The 24,173-nt window shown below is 43.9% G+C and overlaps 1 protein-coding gene across 1 annotated transcript in view; it reads left to right on the forward strand.

Moving 5' to 3' along the window:
- The window catches only part of LOC110535274 (activin receptor type-2B), a 59,032-nt gene extending 35,529 nt beyond the window's left edge, over window positions 1–23,503 (forward strand). The window contains exons 2-11 of the mRNA XM_021620174.3: window positions 61–268; window positions 3,824–3,930; window positions 10,558–10,706; window positions 11,931–12,077; window positions 12,164–12,307; window positions 16,338–16,486; window positions 17,472–17,586; window positions 19,314–19,452; window positions 19,662–19,792; window positions 19,959–23,503. Of these exons, the coding sequence (XP_021475849.3) occupies window positions 61–268; window positions 3,824–3,930; window positions 10,558–10,706; window positions 11,931–12,077; window positions 12,164–12,307; window positions 16,338–16,486; window positions 17,472–17,586; window positions 19,314–19,452; window positions 19,662–19,792; window positions 19,959–20,153 (1,484 nt within the window). The 3' untranslated portion in view covers window positions 20,154–23,503. The remainder of the gene's footprint in view (window positions 1–60; window positions 269–3,823; window positions 3,931–10,557; window positions 10,707–11,930; window positions 12,078–12,163; window positions 12,308–16,337; window positions 16,487–17,471; window positions 17,587–19,313; window positions 19,453–19,661; window positions 19,793–19,958) is intronic.
- The last annotated feature ends 670 nt before the right edge of the window (window positions 23,504–24,173 follow it).

The raw sequence follows: 24,173 nt of genomic DNA on the forward strand, positions 1-24,173 counted from the left end.
AATGGTATTCTTCTAATGCTTGACTAAACTAGTGCATCCTCATCTTTCTCTCTGTGACAGGACCAAGCCATGGCGAGGTGGACACACGGGAGTGCTTGTTCTATAACGTGAACTATGAGATCGAGAAGACCAACCAGAGCGGGGTAGAGAGCTGCGAGGGTGAGAAGGACAAGAGGTTGCACTGCTACGCCTCCTGGCGCAACAACTCTGGTACCATCGAGCTGGTGAAGAAGGGCTGCTGGCTGGACGACTTCAACTGCTACGACAGGTCAAATCTCCTACCGTTGTGCCCTTGTGCAAGGCCCTATATAATACTGTTGAGTTGTAGATTAGATGAGCTGCCTTCCTCTGCCTTAAAGACTGGAGTCCTGGGATGTATTCACAAAGAGAGTAGGAGTGCTGGCATCCAGGGTAAGGTCCAAAGGTAAAACCTGATCCTATACCAGCACTCCTACTCTTCCGCTCTTCATGAATAGGGGCCCTGCTGTGGCCAAGAGGTGGAATCAGTGTGTTCCCTATGGTTGTATAGGTGGGTTTCTGCTCAATGTTTTCATTTCCCGAGTGGGATCCATGCCTCAACAAGTGTTTAGAATGAAGCTCATTGGGGTCCCCATACGTCACTGATCGATAATGACTATGTTAATCTAACCATCAAATATGACCATATATACAACTTTAACAATCACAGTTGGATTTGTCACTCAAGCATTACTGCCTATTGACTTCACGTCTGGAATGTGTGTGTGTGTGTGTGCAACCTCACACGAGCTTGTCTTCGACATTTCGCTTGTGTTATCGAACATTTTAGTTTCCATTTCATCTATCGGAAGTGTTACTCATCAAATGTTTTTCTAAAGTCCTTTGTACATCAGCAGATGACAAAATCTGAAAAGCCAGCCTCAAATCCCAAACAGAAAGCAATGCAGACGTAGAAGCATGGACTCCATATTAAATGTCTCTCTGTCAAACTGGAATATACAGTTGCCCTGCGCCCGGCGGGTCCCGTAGGTGCGCCATAACCAAGGCTTCGCTGTCGCCGGAAAAGTCAGGCGGAGTGGTGCTGTAGATTTTTCAACCGATTGCCGTTGCGATCTATTTCCGGCCTCTCTCCCAAGACCCAGATAAATCGTTGAATAGATGGATCCGGATGGGAAGCTTGAATACAGTCGCTTCTCCCCGCATAAACGTATAGAGGAGAAAAAAGGTTTTGGCTAAAACCAATCCACTGCATTGTTGTTTACAGAGTGAGACACGTGTACATGGGGTTTAAATGATCAACTTGGAAAGAATGAACATGGTTGTGTTTTATAGTGTTGAATGAGAAGAGCCAAGGTAACATAAAGAGCTTTTGTTTCTGGGTATTTAACCAGAGGTTTTCTACAAGCTCAATCCTAAAGCTGCGTGAGTTCTCACCATGAAAAGGCTGTGTATGAAACCATTCCCTCATCGAGACTGCCAGTGCGAAAGTGGGCCAGCAACAATGACTGATCTTGAAACGCAACACCAGCAATCCCAGGTTGCTTAAACTAGAGGTCGCCACTTCTTAAAATAGCAGACGAGCAGATCCTCTGGTGCATGTTGGAAATACCAAACATCGAAGTGCGTTGAGTGACGGGCTTAAGTCGAAAAGCTTTTTTTGAAGACGCTCGAGACTGTTGAAGACGCTCGAGACTGTTGTAGATTAGACTTGGGTAAAGATATGTTATCTTGCCACCACCGGTGAGGAGGTCCGTCCTGTTCTGAATGAACTGTGCAACATATAGTGGGGCAAAAAAGTATTTAGTCAGCCACCAATTGTGCAAGTTCTCCCACTTAAAAAGATGAGAGAGGCCTGTAATTTTCATAGGTACACTTCAACAAAAAAAAATCCAGAAAATCACATTGTAGGATTTTTTTATGAATTTATTTGCAAATTATGGTGGAAAATAAGTATTTTGTCAATAACAAAAGTTTGATGGAAGGAGGTTTTCACTCAAAATCTCACGATACATGGCCCCATTCATTCTTTCCTTTACACGGATCAGTCGTTCTGGTCCCTTTGCAGAAAAACAGCCCCAAAGCATGATGTTTCCACCCCCATGCTTCACAGTAGGTATGGTGTTCTTTGGATGCAACTCAGCATTCTTTGTCCTCCAAACACGACGAGTTGAGTTTTTACCAAAACGTTTTATTTTGGTTTCATCTGACCATAAGAAATTCTCCCAATCTTCTTCTGGATCATCCAAATGCTCTCTAGCAAACTTCAGACGGGCCTGGACATGTACTGGCTTAAGCAGGGGGACACGTCTGGCACTGCAGGATTTGAGTCCCTGGCGGCGTAGTGTGTTACTGATGTTAGGCTTTGTTACTTTGGTCCCAGCTCTCTGCAGGTCATTCACTAGGTCCCCCCGTGTGGTTCTGGGATTTTTGCTCACCGTTCTTGTGATCATTTTGACCCCACGGGGTGAGATCTTGCGTGGAGCCCCAGACCGAGGGAGATTATCAGTGGTCTTGTATGTCTTCCATTTCCTAATAATTGCTCCCACAGTTGATTTCTTCTAACCAAGCTGCTTACCTATTGCAGATTCAGTCTTCCCAGCCTGGTGCAGGTCTACAATTTTGTTTCTGGTGTCCTTTGACAGCTCTTTGGTCTTGGCCATAGTGGAGTTTGGAGTGTGACTGTTTGAGGTTGTGGACAGGTGTCTTTTATACTGATAACAAGTTCAAACAGGTGCCATTAATACAGGTAACGAGTGGAGGACAGAGGAGCCTCTTAAAGAATAAGTTACAGGTCAGTGAGAGCCAGAAATCTTGCTTGTTTGTAGGTGACCAAATACTTATTTTCCACCATAATTTGCAAATTCATAAAAAATCATACAATGTGATTTTCTGGATATTTTTTTCTCATTTTGTCTGTCATAGTTGAAGTGTACCTATGATGAAAATTACAGGCCTCTCATATTTTTAAGTGGGAGAACTTGCACAATTGGTGGCTGAGTAAATACTGTTTTGCCCCACTGTATTACCCTGCGGAAATCCAGGTTCCTTGAATGCATTGATGTAAATGCTTTTTATATCGTGTGTAAGTTGATCCTGGAAGCAACAGTTGTCAGTGTGGACCCTCTAGTCTAGACATACAGTGGATGTCTTTAAAATCTCAATCTTCAAATTTGCATCATGATCACAACCATCCTACTGTTGGGAGTTGGTGTTCATATCGGGACAGCTTGAGGAGACTCCTCCACTTCGCCCGGGCCCCCTTCCAGTGTTGTCAGGGTCGACTGGCCGACCTCGCCATTGACTCTGGCTCTTTGAGGGGAGAGGACACTGCCCAATGACCCGCCAGGCTACCACATCGCTGACCCGGGCCGATGTGCCCGGCGCCCCATCAGCAGTATGATGGCGACACTGCCAGTCCTCTCCCTACTCCTCCTCCTGTCCTCCACAGTGGTCAAGAAGTCAATAGTGTGAGCGTTGCATGGCGACGGATGGGAACGGAAGGAGGAGGAGCTTAGGGTTAGTTAGGTGTCTGAGCAGGTCATAGGCCCTAATTCTGTTTCTGGGTCGTGTTCATTAGGGTACACAGTGGCAAAGCTTTTCTGAACGTCTTGCATCGGAAAACGATATTAAAACAGAGTTTCTTATTGAGCAGTTTCTGGTAGAACCTTCCTGTTTCACTGCTTTTCATAACGGAACTTCCCTTCTGAACACGACCCGGCGTAGGGAATAACCACAGGCCCTCTTAAGCACTGAAGTCAGCAGAAAGCTGAGGCGCTCCCTTCTCTGCTCTAGACTAAAGCGTTTCCCTTTGACGGTCGCTAAAATGTTGTCTTTTTTTTCTCAGGCAAGAGTGTGTGGCGACAGAGGAGAATCCTCAGGTCTTCTTCTGTTGCTGCGAGGGGAACTTCTGCAACGAGAGGTTCACCCACCTGCCCGATGTCAATGGACCAAGTAAGTAGACCTGTAGGACGCCGTCTCTTTGTTACATCCATAGAAAATAGATCTGGCCGCCGGTCCACCCAACACAGAACACGGAGTTGAGTAGTAACATCTCTTCTAATTATTATATCTCTATGGCTAGGCTACATCTCAATTGCAACATTCACTCCCATACTCAGATTTCAAGGGCTAGTCAGATGTACAGTTTATATTGACCTGTATCTGAATGGGCTTTTGTCGTCATTTTGGAGTATTTGATTTTCCCAATCACTGCTTGCTCCATTTGTTTCAGAGCAAATATCATATGCTTTGTTATAGTATCATACTATTATGATATCTTGGTATGTTATCTTGGTATTCCAACCCCTGGCTGGTGTGAAGTGAAACTCAGTAGGTTGATATTATATGTTGAGTTGGAAGCTCCGCGGGCCTCACCCAGGGTTAACTATTGACATTGTTCCCAAATGGTCTTCACAGAAGGGAATTGTAGGGTCTTAAACATGACGGACTGAAATGTGCAAGAGGCCACGAGTATTGAAGGTAGGGGCAATTCTGCCCAGGATAACAGCACAAAACTGATATTATTGAGCACACAGACATCCAGGCAGCAAACCTTTTTGTCCGTTGAAGTCAAAGCAGGGCTTTTCTTAAGTCGACCCCCTACTTTTTCGAACATTCTGTTAAAAATTGCGCAACATTTCAGCGTCCTGCTACTCATGCCAGGAATATAGTATATGCATATGATTAGTATGTGTGGATAGAAAACACTCTGAAGTTTCTAAAACTGGTTAAATAATGTATGTGACTATAACAGAACGTGAACAGCAAGCGAATTCCCAAGAAAAATCTGGTCACAAAAACCACAGAAAAGTATTAATCCGCCAGTCTCTGAATTGTTTATTGCAAGCAAAAATATATAGCCGGGAGCTTGCAGTTCCTACAACTTCCACATGATGTCGCCAAAAACGTAATTTTCGTTGACAAAAATCGTTTGTGTGATGACAAATAGATCCTTCATTACGTCCAGCATACAGTAAGAGACTTTTGGAAGAGAGAGAAAGGACAACGTTTTCTTGAGTAGCTGCTATTGAATACAGATCGCCCAGTGATCAATTTGATCGCTTATTAATGTTTACAAATACCTAAAGTTGGGTTAGAAAAGTAGGTTGAAGTGTTTTGTCAAAGAATATAGGCAACTTATATAATTTTTAAAAATGGCGTTGCGTTTTGGAACGGAGCTTTTTCCTGAACCAGATAGGCTATACAAATGGATATTTTGGGCATACATGGACGGATTTAATCGGGAAAAAGACCCAATTGTGATGTTTATGGGACATATAAGAGTGCCAACAAAGAATATCATCAAAGGTAATGAATGTTTTATATTTTATTTCTGCGTTTTGTGTAGTGCCGGCTACGCTAATTCTTTTGTTTACGTCCCCTTCAGGTATTTTGGGGTGTTGCATGCTATCAGATAATAGCTTCTCATGCTTTCGCCGAAAAGCATTTTAAAAATATGACTTGTTGGCTAGATTCACAACGGGTGTAGCTTTAATTCAATACCCTGCATGTGTGTTTTAATGAACGTTTGAGTTTTAACGAGTACATTTAGCATTTAGCGTAGCGCATTTGCATTTCCAGGTGTCTAGATGGGACGTCTGCGTCTCAGGTAGGAGCAAGAAGTTTTAAAGGAGAAAACAATACTGTGTCCCTACCTATTCATATACCTGCTTAATACTGTACCTACCTAATACTGTACCTGCCTAATACTGTCCCTACCTATTCATATACCTGCCTAATACTGTACCTACCTAATACTCTACCTACCTATTTCATATACCTGCCTAATACTGTCCCTACCTAATACTCTACCTACCTATTTCATATACCTGCCTAATACTGTCCCTACCTATTCATATACCTGCCTAATACTGTACCTACCTAGTCATATACCTGCCTAATACTGTACCTACCTATTCATATACCTGCCTAATACTGTACCTGCCTAATACTGTACCTGCCTAATACTGTACCTGCCTAATACTGTACCTACCGATTCATATACCTGCCTAATACTGTACCTGCCTATTCATATACCTACCTAATACTGTACCTACCTATTCATATACCTGCCTAATACTGTACCTACCTAATACTGTACCTACCTAATACTGTACCTGCCTAATACTGTACCTGCCTAATACTGTGCCTACCTATTCATATACCTACCTAATACTGTACCTACCTATTCATATACCTGCCTAATACTGTACCTTCCTAATACTGTACCTACCTATTCATATACCTGCCTAATACTGTACCTGCCTAATACTGTACCTACCTATTCATATACCTACCTAATACTGTACCTGCCTAATACTGTACCTACCTATTCATGTACCTGCCTAATACTGTACCTACCTATTCATATACCTGCCTAATACTGTACCTACCTATTCATATACCTGCCTAATACTGTACCTACCTATTCATATACCTGCCTAATACTGTACCTACCTAATACTGTAGCTACCTATTCATATACCTACCTAATACTGTACCTGCCTAATACTGTATCTACCTATTCATATACCTGCCTAATACTGTACCTACCTATTCATATACCTGCCTAATACTGTACCTACCTATTCATATACCTGCCTAATACTGTACCTGCCTATTCATATACCTACCGAATACTGTACCTACCTATTCATATACCTGCCTAATACTGTACCTGCCTAATACTGTACCTGCCTAATACTGTACCTGCCTATTCATATACCTACCTAATACTGTACCTACCTATTCATATACCTGCCTAATACTGTACCTGCCTAATACTGTACCTGCCTAATACTGTACCTACCTATTCATATACCTACCTAATACTGTACCTTCCTATTCATATACCTACCTAATACTGTACCTTCCTATTCATATACCTGCCTAATACTGTACCTACCTATTCATATACCTGCCTAATACTGTACCTACCTAATACTGTACCTACGTAATACTGTACCTTCCTATTCATATACCTGCCTAATACTGTACCTTCCTATTCATATACCTACCTAATACTGTACCTGCCTAGTACTGTACCTGCCTAGTACTGTACCTGCCTAGTACTGTACCTACCTATTCACATACCTACCTAATACTGTACCTACCTATTCATATACCTGCCTAATACTGTACCTGACTAATACTGTACCTGCCTAATACTGTACCTGACTAATACTGTACCTACCTATTAATTTACCTACCTAATGCTGTACCTGCCTAATGCTGTACCTGCCTAATGCTGTACCTACCTATTCATATACCTGCCTAATACTGTACCTACCTAATACTGTACCTACCTAATACTGTACCTACCTATTCATATACCTGCCTAATGCTGTACCTGCCTAATACTGTACCTACCTCTTCATATACAGTGCCTTGCGAAAGTATTCGGCCCCCTTGAACTTTGCGACCTTTTGCCACATTTCAGGCTTCAAACATAAAGATATAAAAACTGTATTTTTTTGTGAAGAATCAACAACAAGTGGGACACAATCATGAAGTGGAACGACATTTATTGGATATTTCAAACTTTTTTAACAAATCAAAAACTGAAAAATTGGGCGTGCAAAATTATTCAGCGCCTTTACTTTCAGTGCAGCAAACTCTCTCCAGAAGTTCAGTGAGTATCTCTGAATGATCCAATGTTGACCTAAATGACTAATGATGATAAATACAATCCACCTGTGTGTAATCAAGTCTCCGTATAAATGCTCCTGCACTGTGATAGTCTCAGAGGTCCGTTAAAAGCGCAGAGAGCATCATGAAGAACAAGGAACACACCAGGCAGGTCCGAGATACTGTTGTGAAGAAGTTTAAAGCCGGATTTGGATACAAAAAGATTTCCCAAGCTTTAAACATCCCAAGGAGCACTGTGCAAGCGATAATATTGAAATGGAAGGAGTATCAGACCATTGCAAATCTACCAAGACCTGGCCGTCCCTCTAAACTTTCAGCTCATACAAGGAGAAGACTGATCAGAGATGCAGCCAAGAGGCCCATGATCACTCTGGATGAACTGCAGAGATCTACAGCTGAGGTGGGAGACTCTGTCCATAGGACAACAATCAGTCGTATATTGCACAAATCTGGCCTTTATGGAAGAGTGGCAAGAAGAAAGCCATTTCTTAACCTCTCTGATCTCCCAAACCCGGATCCGGTATCGTGACTACAGCCTCAAGCTCATTACCATAACGCAACGTTAACTATTAATGAAAATCGCAAATGAAATGAAATAAATATGCCATCTCTCAAGCTTAGCCTTTTGTAAACAACACTGTCATCTCAGATTTTCAAAATATGCTTCTCAACCATAGGAAAACAATAATTTGTGTAAAAGTAGCTAGCTAGCGTAGCATTTAGCGTTAGCATTAGCGTTAGCATCCAGCACGCAACATTTCAACAAAAACATAAAAGCCTTCAAATAAAATCATTTACCTTTGAAGAACTTCTGATGTTTTCAATGAGGATACTCTCAGTTAGATAGCAGATGCTCAGTTTTTCCAAAAAGATTCTTTGTGTATTAGAAATAGCTCCGTTTTATACATCACATTTGGCTACCAAAAAAACCCGAAAATTCAGTCCTCAAAACGCGAACTTTTTTCCAAATTAACTCCATAATATCGACTGAAAACATGGCAAACGTTGTTTAGAATCAATCATCAAGGTGTTTTTCACATATCTCTTCATTGATATATCGTTCTTGGACGCATGGTTTCTCCCCTATATCAAATGGAAAAGTACAAGCAGCTGGCAATTGCGCACCGAATTCCACGCAGGACACCAGGCGGACACTTGGAAAATGTAGTCTCTTATGGTCAATCTTCCAATGATATGCCTACAAATACGTCACAATGCTGCTAAGACCTTGGGGAAACGACAGAAAGTGTAGGCTCATTCCTTGCGCAATCACAGCCATATAAGGAGACAATGGAAAACAGAGCTTCAGAAATTCTGCTAATTTCCTGGTTGATGCATCATCTTGGTTTCGCCTGTAGAATGAGTTCTGGGGCACTTACAGACAATATCTTTGCAGATTCTGAAACTTCAGAGTGTTTTCTTTCAAAAACTATGCATAGTCGAGCATCTTTTCGTGACAAAATATCGCGCTTAAAACGGGAAAGTTTTTTATACAAAAATGAAATAGCGCCCCTAGAGATCTAACAGGTTAAAGATATCCATAAAACGTGTCGTTTAAAGTTTGCCACAAGCCACCTGGGAGACACACCAAACATGTGGAAGAAGGTGCTCTGGTCAGATGAAACCAAAATTGAACTTTTTGGCAACAATGCAAAACGTTATGTTTGGCGTAAAAGCAACACAGCTGAACACACCATCCCCACTGTCAAACATGGTGGTGGCAGCATCATGGTTTGGGCCTGCTTTTCTTCAGCAGGGACAGGGAAGATGGTTAAAATTGATGGGAAGATGGATGGAGCCAAATACAGGACCATTCTGGAAGAAAACCTGATGGAGTCTGCAAAAGACCTGAGACTGGGACGGAGATTTGTCTTCCAACAAGACAATGATCCAAAACATAAAGCAAAATATACAATGGAATGGTTCAAAAATAAACATATCCAGGTGTTAGAATGGCCAAGTCAAAGTCCAGACCTGAATCCAATCGAGAATCTGTGGAAAGAACTGAAAACTTCTGTTCACAAATGCTCTCCATCCAACCTCACTGAGCTTGGGCTGTTTTGCAAGGAGGAATGGGAAAAAATGTCAGTCTCTCGATGTGCAAAACTGATAGAGACATACCCCAAGCGACTTACAGCTGTAATCGCAGCAAAAGGTGGCGCTACAAAGTATTAACTTAAGGGGGCTGAATAATTTTGCACGCCCAATTTTTCAGTTTTTGATTTGTTAAAAAAGTTTGAAATATCCAATAAATGTCGTTCCACTTCATGATTGTGTCCCACTTGTTGTTGATTCTTCACAAAAAATACAGTTTTATATCTTTATGTTTGAAGCCTGAAATGTGGCAAAAGGTCGCAAAGTTCAAGGGGGCCGAATACTTTCGCAAGGCACTGTACCTGCCTAATACTGTACCTGCCTAATACTGTACCTACCTATTCATATACCTACCTAATACTGTACCTACCTATTCATATACCTACCTAATACTGTACCTACCTATTCATATACCTACCTAATACTGTACCTACCTATTCATATACCTACCTAATACTGTACCTACCTATTCATATACCTACCTAATACTGTACCTACCTATTCATATACCTGCCTAATACTGTACCTACCTATTCATATACCTACCTAATACTGTACCTACCTATTCATATACCTACCTAATGCTGTACCTGCCTAATGCTGTACCTGCCTAATACTGTATCTGCCCAATACTGTACCTACCTATTCATATACCTGCCCAATACTGTACCTGCCCAATACTGTACCTGCCCAATACTGTACCTGCCCATTCATGTACCTACCTAATACTCTACCTACCTAATACTGTACCCGCCTAATACTGTAGCTACCTATTACTGTTCTCTCGCTCCTCTCGGTAACACTGTGTTCTCTCTGTCCCTCTCTCTGTCCCTCCAGTGATCAAGCCGCCTCCCCCCACGCCCACCCTACTCAATGTGCTGGTCTACTCATTGCTGCCTATCACCATGCTCTCCATGGCCCTGCTGCTGGCCTTCTGGATGTACCACCACCGCAAGCCGCCCTATGGCCACGTGGACATCAACGAGGTCGGCCAGACCATCTCCTTAGCTCTGTCTCGTTCTGTTTTGCTTCCCGTCGCTCTTCTGTACTCGTCTTTGAATTAATGAATTTATTTGAAACATTTAAAATGCATGCCGACTTGCTTCAGCCAAGTACATCAATACTACACACAAAAAAGTCATTGAGGGTTAAAAACACAATAAAGTCAACACTTATGTCCATTGTGGTCCTCCTGTCTGTCAGTGGTATTGGCTCTCTCTGTCTGTAGAGATAATGTAGCTGTTGAATTATCTTATGTGGTGCCACCTCTTTCCTGTTTGTGGTTTCTCACTCCTATTCTTTCACTTCCTCGCTCTTTTATCCCTTCTTCTTCGGAGGCCATCTTGTTAGCAGCCCCTAAGCTACTGTGCAAAGCCTCTATTAATGACCACCGCCATCTAGAGGTAGTCGGCTGCCACTGCACTGTGATATAGGTCCCTCCTATAGGACCACTGCCCTGTGATATAGGTCCCTCCTATAGGACCACTGCCCTGTGATATAGGTCCCTCCTATAGGACCACTGCCCTGTGATATAGGTCCCTCCTATAGGACCACTGCCCTGTGATATAGGTCCCTCCTATAGGACCACTGCCCTGTGATATAGGTCCCTCCTATAGGACCACTGCCCTGTGATACAGGTCCCCCCTATAGGACCACTGCCCTGTGATACAGGTCCCCCCTATAGGACCACTGCCCTGTGATACAGGTCCCCCCTATAGGACCACTGTGATATAGGTCCCCCCCTATAGGACCACTGTGATATAGGTCCCCCCTATAGGACCACTGCCCTGTGATATAGGTCCCCCCCTATAGGACCACTGATATAGGTCCCTCCTATAGGACCACTGTGATATAGGTCCCCCCCTATAGGACCACTGTGATATAGGTCCCCCCTATAGGACCACTGTGATATAGGTCCCTCTTATAGGACCACTGTGATATAGGTCCCCCCCCTATAGAACAGTTGTTAGTATATTGATGGTAGTATATTAGTGTTAGTCTTTAGCATGTGTAGAATCTTGGGCTTATTTGTTTTCCTTCAAGTTGAACTGTTTTGCAACATAGTTTTAGAAGTTTTTAATTTGATATCAAAGCTCCAGTTATTATAGAAGTCGTACGTATGTTGTGAACCGTACTCGGTCCTCATAGGCTTGTTGAATGTAATGTCCCAGTGTTTACCTGTACTGACCTCTGAACTATTTATCTACCAGGATCCTGGCCTAGTTCCCCCTCCTTCCCCCCTGGTGGGGCTCAAACCCCTGCAGTTGCTGGAGATCAAGGCAAGGGGGCGCTTCGGCTGCGTGTGGAAGGCCCAGATGATGAACGAATACGTGGCTGTCAAGGTCTTCCCCATTCAGGTAAGTGGTTGAAGCGTTGATGTAATGTTCCCTCTGTTTGTGTACCCTCTGAAGCGTTGATGTAACGTTTGTGTGTCCTCCCACAGGATAAGCAGTCGTGGATGAATGAGCGGGACGTGTTCCTCACGCCGGGGATGAAGCACGAGAACCTGCTGCGCTACATTGCGGCCGAGAAGCGCGGGACCAACCTGGAGATGGAGTTGTGGCTCATCTCTGAGTTCCACCAGAGGGTGAGAAGGAGGAGTAGGGAAACAGGGGTGGAGGGAGAGGTTAAGGCGCTAGGTTCTCTAACATCTCATCTGGTCTGGCTTGACTGCATCAAATTGATATAAAGAAGCTATCTAGCTACACTAGCCAGCTAAGCTGGCCAGCTAGCTAGCTAACAAGGCTAATTGTGGCTGTTTTGCTGCGCTCCCTGTCTTTGTCTACAACAACTCCATTCATATTAAACAACAGCCTACCTGTGGGTTGATCATTGCAGCCTAATCCTTCTCATTTAGCCAACTTAATTCCGTGATTGAAATTCCAGTTTGCGTTGATTAGAAATCTCCCACTTCACTTTCTACACATGTAGCCTCTGACTGTAGCGCCGCTGTCATTGACCGACAATAACAACAAGCTACAGGCATGAAACGTGTGTAGGTTACCGGGCACTACTTTTTTATGGGGCGCACTCAGAAAAAAAATGTTTATAAAAATGTTGAATGTCATGGTGTACCCTAGTATGTAGCAATGTCACATTTTAGACCAAGCCTTGCCATTAAAATAGGCGTGTGTGTGTGTGTATGTCTCAGCAAAAAAGAAATGTCCTCTCTCTGTCAATAAACTGAATTTTTTTCAGCAAACTTAACATGTGTAAATATTTGTATGAACGTAACAAGATTCAACAACTGAGACATGAACTGAACAAGTTCCACAGACATGTGACTAACAGAAATTGAATAATGTGTCCCTGAACAAAGGGGTGATCAAAAGTTACAGTAAGTATCTGGTGTGGCCACCAGCTGCATTAAGTACTGTTGTGCATCTCCTCCTCATGGACTGCACCAGATTTGCCCATTTTTGCTGTGAGATGTTACCCCACTCTTCCACCAAGGCACCTGCAAGTTCCCGGACATTTCTGGGGGAATGGCCCTAGCCCTCACCCTCCGATCTAACAGGTCCCAGACGTGCTCAATGGGATTGAGATCCGGGCTCTTTGCTGGCCACGGCAGAACACTGAGATTCCTGTCCAGCAGGAAATCACGCACAGAACGAGCAGTATGGCTGGTGGCATTGTCATGCTGGATGGTCATGTCAAGATGAGCCTGCAGGAAGGGTACCACATGAGGGAGGAGGATGTCTTCCCTGTAACGCACAGCGTTGAGATTGCCTGCAATGACAACAAGCTCAGTCCGATGATGCTGTTACACACCGCCCCAGACTATGACGGACCCTCCACCTCCAAATCGATCCCGCTCCAGAGTACAGGCCTCGGTGTAACGCTCATTCCGTTGATGATAAATGCGAATCCGACCATCACCCCTGGTGAGACAAAACCGACTCGTCAGTGAAGAGCAGTGAAGAGCACCTTTTGCCTGTCCTGTCTGGTCCAGCGACGGTGGGTTTGTCCCCACAGGCGATGTTGTTGCCGGTGATGTCTGGTGAGGATCAGCCTTACAACAGGCCTACAAGCCCTCAGTCAAGCCTCTCTCCGCCTATTGAGGACAGTCTGAGCACTGATGGAGAGATTATGCGTTCCTGGTGTAGCTCGGGCAATTGTTATTGCCTTCCTGTACCTGTCCCGCAGGTGTGCCAATCCTGTGCAGGTGTTGTTACACGTGGTCTGCCACTGCGAGGACAATAAGCTGTCCGTCCTGTTTCCCTGTAGCGCTGTCTTAGGTGTCTCACAGTACGGACATTGCAATTTATTGCCCTGGCCACATCTGCAGTCCTCATGCCTCCTTTGCAGCATGCCTAAGGCACGTTCACGCAGATGAGCAGGGACCCTGGGCTTCTTTCTTTTGGTGTTTTTCAGAGTCAGTAGAAACGCCTCTTTAGTGTCCTAAGTTTTCATAACTGTGACCTTAATTGCCTACCGTCTGTAAGCTGTTAGTGTCTTAACGACAGGTGCATGTTCATTAATTGTTTAAGGTACATTGAACAAGCATGTTTAAACCCTTTAGAATGAAGATCTGTGAAGTTAATTCGATTTTTACGAATTTATCTTTGAAAGACAGGGTCCTGAAAAAGGGACGTTTATTTTTTTGCTGAGTTTATATAAACCACACTCACTCTACCGGTCAAAAGTTTTAGAACACCTACTCATTCAAGGGTTTTTCTATGTTTTTACTTTTTCTACGTTGTAGAATAATAGTGAAGACATCAAAACTATGACATAACACATATGGAATCATGTAGTAAGTGGAAAAAGTGGAAAACAAATCTAAATATATTTTTGAGATTCTTCAAAGTAGCCACCCTTTGCCTTAGCAGATTTGCACACTTTTGGCATTCTCCCAACCAGCTTCACCTGGAATGCTTTTCCAACAGTCTTGAAGGAGTTCCCACATATGCTGAGCACTTGTTGGCTGCTTTTCCTTCACTCTGTGGTCCAACTCATCCAAAACCATCTCAATTGGGTTGAGGTTGGGTGATTGGAGGCCAGGTCATCTGATGCAGCACTCCATCACTCTCCTTCTTGGTAAAATAGCCCTTACACAGCCTGGAGGTGTGTCTTGTGTCATTGTCCTGTTGACAAACAAATGATAGTCCCACGAAGCGCAAACCAGATGGGATGGCGTACCACTGCAGAATGCTGTAGTAGCCATGTTGGTTAAGTGTGCCTCGAATTCTAAATAAATCACAGTGTCCCCAGCAAAGTACCTCCACACCATCACACCACCTCCTCCATGCTTCACAATGGGAATCACATGTGCGGAGATCATCTGTTCACCTACTCTGCGTTTCACAAAGACGAGGCGGTTGGAACCAAAAATCTCAAATTTGGACTCATCAGACCAAAGGGCATATTTCCACTGGTCCAATGTCCATTGCTCGTGTTTCTTGGCCCAAGCAAGTCTCTACTTCTTAACAGTGTCTTTTAGTAGTGGTTTCTTTGCAGCAATTTGACCATGAAGGCCTGATTCATGCAGTCTCCTCTGAACTGTTGATGTTTCTGTTACTTGAACTCTGAATCATTTATTTGGGCTTCAATTTCTGAGTCTGTTACCTCAAATGAACTTATCTGCAGCAGAGGTAACTCTGGGTTTTCATTCCTGTGGTGGTCCTCATGCGAGACCGTTTCATCATAGCGCTTGATGGGTTTTTACGACTAAACTTGAAGAAACGTTCAAAGTCCTTGAAATGTTCCTCATTGACTGACCTTCATGTCTTAAAGTAATGATGGCCTGTCGTTTCTCTTTGCTTATTTGAGCAGTTCTTGCCATAATTTGGACTTGGTCTTTTACAAAATAGGGTTATCTTCTGTATACCACCTCTACCATGTCACAACACAACTGATTGTCTCAAACGTATTAAGAAGGAAAGAAAATGTACTTTTCACACGGCACACCTGTTCATTGAAATGCATTCCAGGTGACAAAAGCTCATGAAGCTGGTTGAGAGAATCCCAAGAGTGTGCAAAGCTGTTATCAAGGCAAAGGGTGGCTACTTTGAAGAATCTCAAGTATAAAATATTTTTACTTCATGATTCCATATGTGTTATGTCATAGTTTTGATGTCTTCACTTCTATTCTACTATGTAGAATTTTTTTTATTTTTAAACTTGGAATGAGTAGTGGCGTCCAAGCTTTTCACTGGTACTGTATATACAATACACACAATGCCTTCGGAAAGTGTTTAGACCCTTTTGACCGTTTGGTTGTTTGGCTATTCAAATAACTATGCCCATCCCCTACCCGAGAGGTATTGCCTTTTTATTTCCCTCGCTGTTGAATTTTCAATTCCGCAAAAGTTGTTTTGCTACAGTTTTAATAGCACTCGATTTGACAGACCTCAGTGGCTGGCCTTCATTGATCTCGGACCATAAACTATGTATGAATGATAGCAACCCTGTCTCTGCGGTCAAATACACTTATATTTTCCCCAGTTCAATCATTGAAAAGTTATTTAGTGTGCTCTCGGGATGTCTTACTTTATCTTGTTGTTAACAGCTCCACTTCTCACTTTCTCTTTTTTTCCTCTCTCTCACGCTTCCTTTCTCTCTCGCTCTCTCTCTCTCTCTTGTTCTGTGTATGTCTGCCTGTGTGTATACTCCAGGGCTCCCTGACAGACTATCTGAAGGGGAACGCGATCAGCTGGACTGAGCTGTGTCACATCTCTGAGACCATGGCCTGCGGGCTGGCCTACCTGCACGAGGACGTTCCTCGCTACAAAGGAGAGGGACCCAAACCGGCCATTGCTCACAGGTAAGGGCACACGAGGTCAGCACTGGTTTGTGTGAGAGAGAATGCAAGACATTAGACTTGGGGTCTGGTTCGAGCAGCGTTTCTGATTTCTCAATGACCTATTTGGTAAGTTAAGGTAATCCTATACCGTAGCAATGATTATGCTACATTTTTGTTCACATTTTTGTTCACTCTGCGGGCCCCTGTGTCGTACAATCCGGAGGGATCTATCCTTGAGGGCATCTTTTCTTTTAACAGCACTCAAACCTCTTGACTGCAATTTTATTTGACCGCAGGAAATCAAAATTGTTTACACTTTATGCCATTGGGAAAACACTTTCAACATTCAGTATAAGTCTAGACAGGACCGTTCCCTGTTTGCAGCGGGTCTCTCAGTTCTGATTTAAACTGTGCTATAAGTCTAGACAGGACCGTTCTCTGTGTCTCTCAGTTCTGATTTAAACTGTGCTATAAGTCTAGACAGGACCGTTCCCTGTGGGCAGCGGGTCTTTCTTCTTTATTTGTGTGTAGTTCATGATAAGACCGATCATGACAAAGGGCCAACTGATCCCAAACCAGTTGTGGGGCCAATCCTATGTCTCTAAGCCAGTGTTATTCAATGAAATACTATATGGTCCTTTTCAGGACACCAGGCAAGGAAACTCTCAGGCCAATCATTGATGTGAATTGAACTGGTAGAAAATAAAAACCAGGGTCTGGTTCAGTGGGCAGGCAACGTTTTGAAATGAGGAGGTATTACCTGAACTTCTCCGATAAGAAAACGCAGTTCTGTTTTCTGCCGCAACAGTTTTTGCTACGTTGTGCCCTACTAAACATGACCCAGTTTTGCCCTCAAGCCATATAGTTCAATAGCCCTGCTGCCGTGTCGTCCAATAGCCCTGCTGCCGTGTCGTCCAATAGCCCTGCTGCCGTGTCGTCCAATAGCCCTGCTCTACACCATCACTGACCCCCCCCCCCCCCGTCCTCTTTTCCTTCTCCCCTCCAGGGACTTCAAGAGTAAGAACGTGATGCTGCGGACAGACCTGACGGCCATCATCGGAGACTTTGGGCTGGCGGTGCGGTTCGAGCCGGGCAAGCCCCCAGGGGACACTCATGGCCAGGTGAGTGAGTCACCATCAGTCTGTCCCAAATGGCGCCCCGTTCCCGGTTTTAGTTAACTACTTTTCATCCGTAAACAGGAATCAGGGAGCTATTTCTGACAAGTAAATCGATCGTACTATCTATGAACAAAGACCATTATGGAGACACTGCTTTAAAGATCATACTTACTATGAACATCACGGAGACACTGCTTTAAAGATCATACGAACTAAACTCAGGAAAAAAAGAAACGTCCTTTCAGCAAACTTAACATGTGTAAATATTTGTATGAACAAGATTCAACAACTGAGACATAAACTGTACAAGTTCCACAGACATGTAACTAACAGAAATTGAATTTGTCCCTGAACAGAGGGGGGGGGGTCAAAATCAAAGTAACAGTCAGTATCTGGTGTGGCCACCAGCTGCATTAAGTACTGCAGTGCATCTCCTCCTCATGGACTGCACCAGATTTGCCAGTTCTTGTTGGAAGAGTGGGGTAACATCTCACAGCAAGGCACCTGGAAATTCCCGGACATTTCTGGTGGGAATGGCCCTAGCCCTCACCCTCCGATCCAACAGGTCCCAGACGTGCTCAATGGGATTGAGATCCGGGCTCTTCGCTGGCCACGGCAGAACACTGACATTCCTGTCTTGTAGGATATCGCGCACAGAACGAGCAGTATGGCTGGTGGCATTGTCATGCTGGAGGGTCATGTCAGGATGAGCCTGCAGGAAGGGTACCACTTGAGGGAGGAGGATGTCTTCCCTGTAACGCACAGCATTGAGATTGCCTGCAATGACAAAAAGCTTGTTACACCGAGTATAGGCCTCGGTGTAACGCTCAATCCTTTGACGATAAATGCGAATCCGAGACAAAATGGCGACTCGTCAGTGAAGAGCACTTTTTGCCAGTCCTGTCTGGTCCAGCGACGGTGGGTTTGTGCCCATAGGCGACGTTGTTACCGGTGATGTCTGGTGAGGACCTGCCTTACAACACGCCTACAAGCCCTCAGTCCAGCCTCTCTCAGCCTATTGCGGACAGTCTGAGCACTGATGGAAGGATTGTTCGTTCCTGGTGTAACTCGGGCAGTTGTTGTTGCCATCCTGTACCTTATTCGCAGGTGTGATGTACGAATGTACCGATCATCTGCAGGTGTTGTTACACGTGATCTGCCACTGCGAGGACGATCAGCTGTCCGTCCTGTCTCCCTGTAGTGCTGTCTTAGGCGTCTCACAGTACAGACATTGCAATTAATTACCCTGGCCACATCTGCAGTCCTCATGCCTCCTTGCAGCATACTTAAGGCACGTTCACTCAGATGAGCAGGGACCCTGGGCATCTTTCTTTTGGTGTTTTTCAGAGTCAGTAGAAAGGCCTCTTTAGTGTCCTAAGTTTTCATAACTGACCTTATTTGCCTACTGTCTGTAGGCTGTTAGTGTCTTAACGACCGTTCCACAGGTGCATGTTCATTAATTGTTTATGGTTCATTGAACAAGCATGGGAAACAGTGTTTAAACCCTTTACAATGAGTTATTTGTTATTTGGATTTTTACGAATTTATCTTTGAAAGACAGGGTCCTGAAAAAGGGACGTTTATTTTTTGCTGAGTTTATGAACAAAAAACATAATGGAGACACTGTTTTAAAGCTACTTCATGTACTCACGCAACATGGAAAAGGAAGTGCGTGAGTATGTGAGAGCGTGTAGGGGACCTAGTCTGACAGTGTCTTGTCCGTCGTGCAGGTGGGTACCAGGCGCTACATGGCGCCAGAGGTCCTGGAAGGGGCCATTAACTTTCAGCGGGATGCCTTCCTCAGGATAGACATGTACTCCATGGGCCTGGTGCTGTGGGAGCTGGTGTCGCGCTGCAAGGCGGCCGACGGTGAGTCACACACTAACACCCAAACGCACACACAGGATCATACTTGCTGATTTATCGTCAATCTTACCACATTGGAATCAGGCTGAAAACTTTTAATGCAGTGTAATTGACAAATTAGTACACATGAATGTTGATAGCTTGTGGGTAATGACGTGGCATAGCCTGTTGGGGTTCCATGCTAAGATGTTGCTGATGTGTTGTATGGTCAGGACCAGTGGATGAGTACATGTTGCCGTTTGAGGAGGAGATCGGTCAGCACCCGTCCCTGGAGGACTTACAGGATGTGGTGGTCCACAAAAAGATGAGGCCGGTCTTCAAGGACTGCTGGCTCAAACACGCTGTGAGTATTCTCGCTTTGTCTCCAACGCAGAGAGCAGTGGGTCAATAGTGGGATGTCCTTACAGCAGTATAGTTTTGATTCACATTTCCCACAATATGTCACCCTACCTGCAACATGATGGTTAGTTAAGTGCTGAGATGTTCCTGTCCTCTGATGTGTCTCGCAGGGCCTAGAGTCGATGTGTGAGACGATAGAGGAGTGCTGGGACCATGACGCCGAGGCGCGGCTTTCGGCCGGCTGCGTGGAGGAGCGCATCTCGCAGATCCGCCGGCTGACCAGCCCCCCTACCTCAGACTGCTTGGTCTCCATGGTTACCTCTGTCACCAACGTGGACTTGCCACCCAAAGAGTCCAGTATCTGAGCCCCAACCTCGCCCTACCAACACCCACCCACCCAACGCAGAGCGACAACATGCAAGCAAACAAAACAGCCGTGTCTTGTTCTTCTTCAGCTTCAGCCGATCTCAGAAGATGAAAAAACATGAATGCAGCTGCTGTTTTATCCTGACATCTTTTTTTACATTTATTTTTATTGTTATTTTCTTTCCAATCGGATCAATATTACCAGCACACTTCTTCTCTACTGTGTTTTTATCAAGAGAGGACAAGAAAAAAATAATTACAAAAAAAACTAAATTGACATCTCAAAAGTGCATTCAGGTGCCGACTTATGAATGCTGACAAGGTGCAGGTACCTCAACCGTTTTCAGCTCTCAGCCGTTTATTTGGGTTTAGTTTATTCCTCTTTCTGTCTTCTGGACAGGATTGCCTGTGACAAAACCAACCAACTAAGCAACCATCTACCATGTTGGACAATACATCAATGCTGCAAAAACCTTATATGAACATGAAGACTTACACACAACTAACCTTCCTCAAGGGATTTTAGTTTTCAGAAAACTTTTCCTTTTCCGACAGCGTGCTATACAAACCTTCGGAACTAACGGGTGTCTCTAGAACACAGAGAAAAGTGGAAGGCAACTGGACTCGTTTCATTTTGGATTTTGCTATGTTCATACTGGTGACTCTGAATGGGGTTGACTATAGCATATTAATCAGTGGATGTTGAAAAGTTCAAAAGAAAATGGCTTGCTTCCCACAGCATCTGGATAGTGCATTTTGTTTGGTACGGAGCTACTTCTCAGGTAACCAGTCTCAAGGGGGCAGGAGATTATGATTAAAGGTGATATCGCAATGCGTCCCGTAAAGTAGAGCGAGAGCCACATCCGCTGCCTTTGATGGGTAGGGTGGGGGCAGACTTTGGTGAGAGGGGCTTTTCTGACATGGTTCAAACCTTTTTAGCTGAGATCAAAATGGTCTAAACATTGAAGGTGCCCAAACAAACTACAAAAACAACAATAGGTGCAAGACCATGGTGAAGATTTGTATGTATTTCGGGTGTGAGAATGAATGCGTGTGTGTATGCTTGTGACTAGTTGTGCAGTGAGAGTGACAATGTGTAGCAGAGAGGGATGGAAATTAAGACCATGAAAAGAAAGTTTCAGCCGTAAACAGCTGAAGATGAGTTAAATGGTTTCCTTTTTTTGTTGTATTTTTGTTCTGTTATTTCTTCATATTTTGTTTCAGTGAGTGTATTGGACATTGGGAGCTAAGGACCTAGACTCTATCCACAGAAGGCCCATCTTAGGCCTCAGCAAAAGCCTATATCCTTCACTAGTGTCGAGAGGGAGGGCGGAGTACAGTTGAAGCGTCACTGCCTGGTACCTTCGTTATTTACCTCTTTCTCACATGGACCAAACTTAGAGTTTTGACCGGGTAGGTCCTGCATTGTAGAAAGGTTTTCGACAGGGCACCAAGCGTAACAACCAATTTTAAACTTCACTTCATTCAGATTGGTTACACGTTCTCGTTCATTAGAAGAGAAAAGTGACACGCAACATTTCCGTATGCCATAATGTAACAGTGAATGTCTACAATGCTGCTGTTTCAGCTCAAAGATGAACATGTGTTCCATTTTCCCCCCCCCAGTGCATTACACACACAAGTCTCAGTAGATTTAATAAGGAATGACAAGGCTTCCGATGTGAAAGAGAACAACACAAACAATAAAATCGAGTATAAATAAATCAGAAAACTAAAACACAAAAAAATATATATTGTTCATGAACCACAGACCACCTCAAACCAGAAATACCTCAGATTTTTCAATGTATATGAGTTCTGTTATATATTTTGTTAGTTGTGTTGACTTGTAGTAAGTATGTTTTAATGTGATTTTTTTTTTGGGGGGGGGGGACTTTTGTGATTAAGGAATTTTGGAAGATAAAATGTACCATGTCATGTTGTATAAATGAAAGAAAATCTTGTAAATAGCGCTATACAGTTGTAGAATTCTACCTATATACAGTATGACACCTGAGCATTATTCATCATTTCTGCTGACTTCTCCCAACTTGTCTTTTCCTCTCCGTTACCTAAAGGGACCATGAACCTGTATTTGGTTTTTCCTCCCAAAAAACAAATATCCACCATCATCGTGTCTGACCTGTAATATTTTTGCATACCCCACGATATACGCTACATCGCTACAAAAGTATGTGGACACCTGGTCGTCAAACATCTCATTCCAAAATCATGGGCATTAATATGGAGTTGGTTCCCACCTTGCTGCTATAACAGCCTCCACTCTTCTGGGAAGGCTTTCAACTAGATTTTGGAACATCTATGCGGGGACTTGCTTCCATTTAGCCACAAGAGCATTGGTGAGGTCGGTTTTCCAATTCATCCCAAAGGTGTTCAACGGAGTTGAGGTTAGGGCTCTGTGCAGGCCAGTCAAGTTCTTCCACACCTATCTCAACAAACCATTTCTGTATAGACCTCACTTTGTGCATGCGTGGATTGTCATACTGAATCAGGAAAGGGCCTTCCCCAAACTGTTGCCACAAGTTGGAAACACAGAATTGTCTAGAATGTCATTGTATGCTGTAGCGTTAAGATTTCCCTTAACTGGAACTAAGGGGCCTAGCCCGAACCATGAAAAACAGCCCCAGACCATTATTCCTCCTCCAAACTTTACAGTTGGTACTATGCATTCGGGCAGGTAGCGTTCTCCTGGCATCCACCAAACCCAAATTCGTCCGTCGGACTGCCAGATTGTGAAGCGTGATTTATCACTCCAAAAAACGCGTTTCCACTGCTCCAGAGCCCAATTACGTCGAGCTTTACACCACTCCAGCCAACACTTGGCATTTTGCATGGTGATCTTAGGCTTGTGTCCGGCTGCTCGGCCATGGAAACCCATTTCATGAAGCTCCTGACGAACAGTTATTGTGCTGACGTTGCTTCCGGGGAGCTGGTAGTTTGGAGTTTGGTTGTGAGTGTTGCAACCAAGGACAGACGATTTTTAGGCACTTCAGCACTCGGCAGTCCCATTCTGTGAACTTGTGTGGCCTACCACTTCGCGGTTGAGCCGTTGTTGCTCTTAGATGTTTCGACTTCACATTAGCAGGGCAGAAATTTGATGAACTGATTTGTGCCACGGTTAAAAGTCACTAAGCTCTTCAGTAAGGCCATTCTACTGCCAATGTTTGTTTATGGAGATTGCATGGCTGAGTGCTCGATTTTCTACACCTGTCAGCAACAGGTTTTGAAGGGGTGTCCACATACTTCTGCCTATATAGTGTACCTTGGGTTTGTCATTGCTTTTAAAATGTATTTAATGACTTATCCCATTCCGTGATGAAAAAAGAAATCATTTATACGGAAAAGACTAAATGAGTACCAAGAGATACCATTGAATTTCCTTATACAAAGCAACGTGTCTCCAAATTAGCTTTTTAAAGCATAAAGTAATATTTTCTTGATTGATGTTTGATTTGGTAGCACCTTGGGGGGGTGTGGGGGGTTATTGTCCCCGGATTCTCGTCCCCGTCATCTCATCACACATTGGCTGACAAGGGGCACCGCAGCGGCCTCAGCTCCTTAACCCTACACCTTACAGGCTATTGTTACAAGTTATTGTTCACATACGTATGGCACATACGTGTTAAGGTTTGACATCTCTCAGCAGCGTTCCACGTGTGTGTATAAGCAGAGGGTTTCAGTGTGTTTTAGTTGCACTCATGGAGAGACTCATGACTTCAACCTCTTGTCATCATGAACCCCAGTGTTTGACGTGGGCCTGCGGATTTCTGCGATCCCGGTTGCTTTGAATAAGTGAAACCATAGCTAGCATCATTTTAAGCTTTTGTGGTTAGAGAACTTTTAACAAGTATTTGGGTCTGTAAAGGGACTACTGTTCAAGGACCCCCACTTTCCCTGTGTTATAGAGCAAGAAAACAATAAGGACGCACACTCGTATAGCACTTTTTATTTTCTCTGGATTGACTTCACAACATTTCATCATTAACCAGGACGGAGCT

Source organism: Oncorhynchus mykiss, chromosome 11 (assembly GCF_057628025.1).
Source record: "Oncorhynchus mykiss isolate SJ-2025 chromosome 11, ASM5762802v1, whole genome shotgun sequence".
NCBI classification, from domain to species: Eukaryota; Metazoa; Chordata; class Actinopteri; order Salmoniformes; family Salmonidae; genus Oncorhynchus; species Oncorhynchus mykiss.